General features: G+C 37.9%; 1 protein-coding gene across 4 annotated transcripts in view; it reads left to right on the forward strand.

Moving 5' to 3' along the window:
• The window catches only part of SASH1 (SAM and SH3 domain containing 1), a 166,977-nt gene extending 161,345 nt beyond the window's left edge, over nt 1–5,632 (forward strand). For all 4 annotated transcript variants that reach the window (XM_069487623.1, XM_069487625.1, XM_069487626.1 and 1 more), the window contains 2 exons: nt 1,078–1,209; nt 3,228–5,632. In XM_069487623.1, the coding sequence (XP_069343724.1) occupies nt 1,078–1,209; nt 3,228–3,491 (396 nt within the window). In that variant the 3' untranslated portion in view covers nt 3,492–5,632. The remainder of the gene's footprint in view (nt 1–1,077; nt 1,210–3,227) is intronic.
• Nucleotides 5,633–7,611: the final 1,979 nt, after the last annotated feature.

Here is a 7,611-nt window from a genome sequence, read left to right on the forward strand (position 1 = left end):
CTTTTGCTGTTGCTTGGTGGTTTTAATTTGGGGCAGCTGTCCTTTGCAGGGAGAACGATCACTACCAGAACTGGTTCCTGAAAGGGATGGTCTAGTGGGCAGGGGAAACCTGAGTTCACGGGTCTGTGTCCTATCATGTATGTGTTCAGACTTTTACCTCTCCCCATTTCATTTCCCTGTATGTAAACTGGGGTTAAAAATAAGCTCCATAACTACCTCTTAGAAGGATTACTAGGAGCAAATAAAATAAATGTGGACATACTTTGAAAATTGTAGAACCCTATTCAGATATAATAATTATATAATTATCTCTACAGCTAACAGGGGGAAAAAGATAATATAAAATCACCCCCAGTGTACCAAAAATGTTTAGATTTAACATGAAAAATTATTTCTCATTTGGAGAAAATATATAAGATCTACCAATACCAAGTGCCTTTGAAGACAAATCAATGATAATAGATGTGGCTGTGCTTTGCTTCCGGAAACACATGTTTTGTTATAACGCATTCTCGGAGTCCTTGTTACAAAATTCTCAAGACTGTGAATGCCTTAGAATACGATCCTCCTCCTCCTCCTCGATATTTCTTGAATAAACCCCTTTAAATAAAAAGTAGTGAGAATTCTACTCCACAGTAAATGCTGGCCTAGTAATGTGGTGGTATAACTTAACAGATTAAGCACAAACAGCAAAGTATCTAGAGTAGAAACCTGTTATTTTCTCCTGCAGTTTGGAGGCTGTTTTCAATATCATCCAAGGAATCATATTAACATTTTGCGAAATGAGTTGAGTGAATTAAAGGCATTGGCCCCCAAAATAATAAGATGCTAGTGTTCTGCCTTAATTATGTTTCAAACCATTTTCCTAGAGCTCACTGTATTTGAGAGATAAAGATATAGAAAGTATTCCCTCTAAAGCACCCATCTTAACAATAAAGAAAATACATTCATTTCAAATTAAAACTTTTGGTGATACTTTCCAGTAGTTCCATGTCTTACCTTATGTTTGGTGTAACTTGGAGAAAGAACAAAACATCCTTACAACCTCTGATGCCACATTTCTGTTCTCCCTGGCAGCACGGCCGCTGCGGGATTCCTGAAGCGCTGGTACAGAGATATGCAGAGGACTTGGATCAGCCCGAGAGGGACGTCGCCACCAACATGGACCAGATCCGGGTGAAGCTGCTGCGGAAGCAGCACCGCATGGCGGTAAGCAGCCCGCACTGCCAACGTCCTCATTTAGTTCTGGTGCTCAATGACGAGCAGCACCGACAGCTACCAAGTAGGCAGGGTTCACTACAGCTATAGCAAGGACACCTGGGGAGAAAGTAATACACGATCAGCCTAGAACTTTTTCAAAATACAGTTTTGGAAGGGGAAAAAAAAAAAGATAGGAAAATTATTCATATTCCCAGCACTGCAAAGAACTTTTTAAAAATCTGCCTAAAGGACTCAAAAGTTCAGTTAGGAGGAATAAGTTCAAGATATCTGTAATATATTGACTACAGTTAATAGCAATATATCATATACTTGAAAATTGCTAAGAAGTGTAACAACTTTGTAGTGTTCCTACCAGAAAAAAATGATAAAGTAGGTGAGATAATGCATATATTAAATAGCTTGATTTAGCCATTCCACAGTGTGTGTTCATATATCAAACCATCATATTGTATACCATAAATACATGCAGTTTTTACTTGCCCATTAAAAATCTGTCTAATCACTTCTGTGCACATGTACAACAGCAAATGTACAGTTTTGAAACCCGATTGTTTGGGGTTATCAGATCATGAATCTGTTTCTCTATTAATAAAAAATTATTTTATATTATCAGTACAATGGTCCCCCGTTATCCCAGTACTATCCACAGGGTATATGTTCTGACATCCCTAATGGATTCCTTGGGCCCTCTCAGAAGATAATGCTGGACCCTATATATACTATGCACGTATTTCTTTTTCCTTCTTTCACAATTTCACGGATAAAAGACTTTGTTCTTACTGTAGATCTCAGAAACCTCAACATACAATTGTTTTCTTTCCTTAAGTCAAGAACTTTTGCCTTTTCACTTAAAGGAAGCACTTTATGGCTTCTCTGTGGCATTTCCAAATTGCCAGCATCACTATTCTTGTATTTTGGGGCCCCTATGAAATCAAACAAGGGTGTAGCGAGCACAAGCCCTGCACTGCTGCAATAGTTGATCTGGTAACTGAGATGGCCACTAGGTAACCAAGGGGTGGGGAGTGTAGATGACATATTTGCTGGACAAAGGGAAGATTCACATCCCAAGTGGGATGCAGCAGGACTGTATAACATTTCATCTCGCTGCACAGAATGGTGAACAATTTAAAATTTGTGAATTGTTTATTTCTGGAATTTTCCATTTAATACTTTCAGACCACAGAAAAGGAACCCATCCAAGGGAGACTACTGTATTTCAAAGTATTCTAGTAGGTGAATGTAGTATCATTAAGCCAATCCCATAGTTTTGAAATGTCTAGACCTTTTTCAGCCTTTTGTTTTAAATAACATAGTAAAGATCATCCTTATTAATAAATCTTCATGGACTTCCAAGGTTAATTCTGGAGGATGTATTTTTTTGAAGAGGGTTTGTTTCATCAAAACTGTACAAAGTCAAGAATTTTCACACTTGTTAGCAAATCACCTTTTGGAAAGGTAAAGCCCTTTTATAGCCAGTAGTCAAGGTTAAATGTCCAGTTCCCTGTCCTAGCTAACACTTGATATTTTTGCGTTTTAAATTCTTTATAATTATATTCGTTAAATATTTAATTTTCTGATTTTTAATGTAGACTCAAAATATAGTAGAAAATCTACTTAATAAAACTCCCACCCATTGAGTATCCTTTTTCACACTATCACACGGGTGACAGGTACATCTCTTTAAATCACCTTAGGGCTCTCGTGGAACACTATATCACAGTGAGACAAAATAACAGGATATATAAATGCTTAGTCTGGAAAGTTGGACATATTCAGGTTGGATCTAATTCCTCCAAACACCTTCTAGAAATTTGTAGAACACTTCTTTAGTTTCATCTTTTAGAATTCTTCCTGCCAGACTGGATCTTTGACATCTCACTGCATTATCACTTTCTGATAATAACCCACCAATGCAGTATTTCAGTACTATTCCTTTGACGTGTAAGAAGTAGCCCTCCAAGGGCACATGTAGAGTTCCTGTAACGTTGTTTTCTTCATCTATCCAGATCCCAAGTGGTGGACTCACGGAAATCTGTAGAAAGCCCGTCTCTCCTGGATGCATTGCGTCTGTGTCGGACTGGCTCATTTCCATCGGTCTGCCCATGTACACCAGCACCCTCTCCGCAGCAGGGGTCAGCACGCTGAGCCGAGTGCCTTCTCTGTCCCACACTTGCCTTCAGGAGGCCGGCATCACAGAGGAGAGACACATAAGAAAGCTCCTATCCGCAGCCAGACTCTTCAAACTGCCACCAGGCCCCGAGGCCATGTAGCCAGGCCCTCCCTGGACAAGAGCCACCCTTTCACTGTGCTTACGATGCTGATGCAATTCCTCCATCTCTGGACATGCAGACCAGATCCAGAAGAAAGGCCCAGCGTGTGGCCAAACGGAACAGGAAAACTTGGCACAGGACTGAGGAACCCTCTCTTCCAGAAAAGCCCCCTCAAGGAAATTAGTGCAGCTCTCTTTGACCTTCAAAGAAAAGAAAAAAGCACTTATTTTTATTTTCAGAATGCAGAAGATGCCAACTGGCTACAAATGCTGGGCCTCCAGTCTGTCTTTGTGCACTGGCAGAGGCTGGGAGGAGGGGGAGGACAGCCTGTTCCATTTATGATAGTGCCCTTGCCCTTCTGTCACCCTGAGGATGCCGAGGGCCAGACGGGCTTAGCTAGGCCAAAGGAACAGACTATTGTACACTATTGACCATGCTCATTTGTTCAAAAGTTAGAACATCTGGCTGCACCAGGAAAAAAAAAAAAAGGTCCTATTCTCCTTTAGAGAAACAAGAGACATTTTAATAATTGCTTTCTAGCAATCAGCTTTTATTTGCCTTAATATAAGCTTTTAAGCAGTTATCTATCTAGTGCCCACAACCCTGTAACCGTAGTTCCAAATCTTCAGCTTAGACTGCCATCTAACGTCTGGGATGTTTTCAGCAAAAGTGGGCTTTTCTAATATCTCATTCTAACATGGCTTATTTTGTAGAGGTGTTCGTCAGGCACACATTTCATCTTGGCTTTTGGTTTTTAAACTAACTACGAATCTAGTAAAAAGCTATCTGGAGTTTGCAAAGATATTGTGTATGTGTGGGTGCGCGTGTGTGTGTTTATAGTACCTGCCTTTCGTTTTAATCAGTTTAGTATTGTTACCATGTTGGTCATTGTGCTGCAGTATTGACTTGGAACCTGACCATTTCCATTCCAAAATTCATTCATCAGCTAACAGATCACCTTTGCAAAAGGTCATGGTAAGGTTACATATTTCAGAAAGAAGTACTTAAAAAGGGAAGTAGTTTATAACATGTTTTTTAAAAGTTTTCTCAGTTTTATAATTAAGATGTTCTCCTTCTTATTTAGATAATTCTTCTAATTCAAACAAAGGTTCATTATGGAGCCAGACAAACTGCATTAGCCATGTGTTAAGTATGTGCATATTTCATTTGTTTTCCAACTGATTTCAGCATATTCTATCCTCTTTTAGTCTAGTGTCAGATCTTCTAGTAAACAGCAAATTTATACAACTAAACTATTAAGGTTTCCATTTCTTAAAAAATGAGTTTCCTTTACATTTGAATCATGAGCACTATTTTAAGCATCCAGTGTGATCATTTATAACAGAAACACCTTGAGCGCAAGGTCTTGGTCAAAAGGTCTATAATATTTCATCTACTTATTAAAACAAATGATTTCCCTGGGGGCGGGAGGAAGTGAGTTCATTCATCACAAAGCCATTCTGAGCATGTGCTTCATCTCTGGATCCACGTTTCAAAGGAAAAGGACATTCTCAGGTGATGTATTTTTTTTTTCACGCTTTGGTATGCATTTTTAAAAATAATGTTTGTTTCTTTAATAATATTCACCTTCTATAAGATGCCATGTGAAGATGTTGTGGACATGTAGAATAAAAAGGTAAAGCTGCCAAATTTCTATTGAACTCTTAAAAACAACTTATTGTTGTCCTCTTGGGTTGTGGCCTAGCCCATTTGGAATATAAGGAGGCTGCAGGGTTCTCCTGTAATCAGAGCATTCAGCGAATTTCACATGCAGTGGTGGGGATGGGTGCGGTAAAACAGGCTTCTCGTCCTGCTTTCGCAATACCTTGGCGCGACAGTCTGACATTCTGATGAGATTCTGCTCATTGTTTAAGCTGAGCAAAAACACCACACAAAAGTCATGTAAAAGGTAACAAAGGGGAGAGAGCAATCTCGTGTGAATTTCCAAGTTGTAGTTCATTCTCAGTGTAGGATTTTCATTTAGGTAAAGGTAACACCAGAAAAGAAAACTTTCTGGAGTTTTTGAGAATGCCAAACCATATTTTTATCACTATTCTTTGGAAATCAATGCCTTTGCAAAGCAAGTCAAATTCAGGGACCGTAAATACTTTTCAGTGGGAATGTCTAATCTGAGGGGTCTGAGGTGGTTTTTACTTTATTTTGTTGTTTAAAAAAATTTTATATATATATATATATATATATATCTTTAGTGTTTATTTGGTCTTCTTTTGCTTTAAACTTTTAATTTGGTCTGAGAAAAGCCTGAATGTTTGTGTGTGACATTTGACTGAGGTGGGTTAGGGCCACCTGTGGATGTTAGCAGACCGGTGGTTGGCTTCAGCAATATCCAGTTTTAATCAGTTGTTTTTGGTACAGAATTTTGAGTAACAGTGAAAATTGTTGTCTTTGGAAAGCACAAAAGAAACCTGGAAAGGCAGTTCGGCTCAGGTAGCTACCACATCACATTGTGTATAATTTGAATGTCAAAGCTGGCTGGACGGAAGTGTGGCCAGCTCCAACTACGATTTACATTCCCAGATAACCAAGAAGCAGATATCTTTTCATGGCCTTGCCTTAGTCAGAGGCCCTTTTCTCTGTCCTGACCCAAGGTGTGGGTGAAATTGGAAATTACTAGTCTAGTGGAAATCAGTTCCTGATACAGTAAAGTTTGCTTTCATAACTGCAGCAAAAGAGGTCACCTCGCCAAGTCACTGCTGCATGTGTGTACTGTGTTATTTTCGGAAAAAAATTAATAGTCTGAGTCCAAGTTATCTTGATTTTTAAATTGATAGAGAAAAGCAACTGTCAAGCAAGTTATATAACAACTAACAACATTGCACTTTCTGTATATGAAATCAATATTTAAATAACTTATTTTTCTCCATTGCTGTTCTTAAACATTGTAAGTAGCTGTAATATACCAGTACCAATATGTTCTTGCAATTGCTTCAGCCCAAGAAAGCTGTGTATTGTTTTAAAAATTGTAAAAATTATTGTGACGATTCATTTAGCAAAAAGAAAGGTGGACAGAGGGTTTCCCTATGTATCAAAACTTGTCTATAATTATGTCATCTATGTACCTAGAAAAAAAAGTAAATAAATTCCTTCAGTTGAATATGCCTCTTTTGTTATTCCTTGAGTGGAAGACCAAAGATAAATGGAGTAGAAATTAAAGGGAATTTATAAAGTGTGGTCAAAGAATGAAATATATTGTGGAAATAGTTGTGTACAATTATTTCTGCCACATCCCCAACACTCACTCTCCTGACATGCACCCAGATTCTCTTTGCCAATTTATTGCATTTTTTCAGATATGCAAAATCAAGTCATATAACCACAGGATCTTAGATTAGAATAAGATTTTTGGAAGTCATCTTTAGTCTAAGCTTATTTTCAAATGAAGAATCTGAGTCCACACAGGTGGTTGATTTGCTCAATATCATACAGTTAAATGGTAACACAACCCACATCTTCCGTTGAGAGAGGGAAAGGGAAAAAATATATAGGTCTGGATGTTCTAGAAATTAACCTGACAAAATATGTTTTCAAAATTGTACCACAATTAATACGAAGGTGCATTTTTTATTGGTGGAGGATGTTTATAATAAACAATATTGAGTAGGTAATATATGCACTTGAGACAATAACAAAAAAAAATCACCCTCCCTTCCCGCCACCTCATTCTTCTCAATACAGGCAACTGTTATAACCATCACTGTCCTCTTTCCAGAAAGACTCTATTTATAAATATAATTACGTATGTATTTTTCCATACAGAAATGGTAGCATGTTCTTCATGCTTACTCAACTCTGCTTATAAATTAATATGTCTTAGAGATCCTTCCATTCTCTCAAAGGCTGCGTAGTATTCCTATTATGCAGGCCATTATTTAACCTGTATTCTATGAAAAGTATAACCTTTTGCTGTTATAAAAAAACTTATGAATATCCTTATACCTACATCACTTCAGATGGGAAGTAGCTGTATTAAAGTTACATGTGTTTTAAATTTTGATATAGACTATTTTAAACCCACTTTTGGGTTTCATTAAAGGAAACTTCACTATGGCAGGCTTCATTTTTAAATCCCCACTCCTCCAATCCGTTTTGTAAATGGGGG

This window comes from Eulemur rufifrons, chromosome 15 (assembly GCF_041146395.1).
Source record: "Eulemur rufifrons isolate Redbay chromosome 15, OSU_ERuf_1, whole genome shotgun sequence".
NCBI lineage: Eukaryota > Metazoa > Chordata > Mammalia > Primates > Lemuridae > Eulemur > Eulemur rufifrons.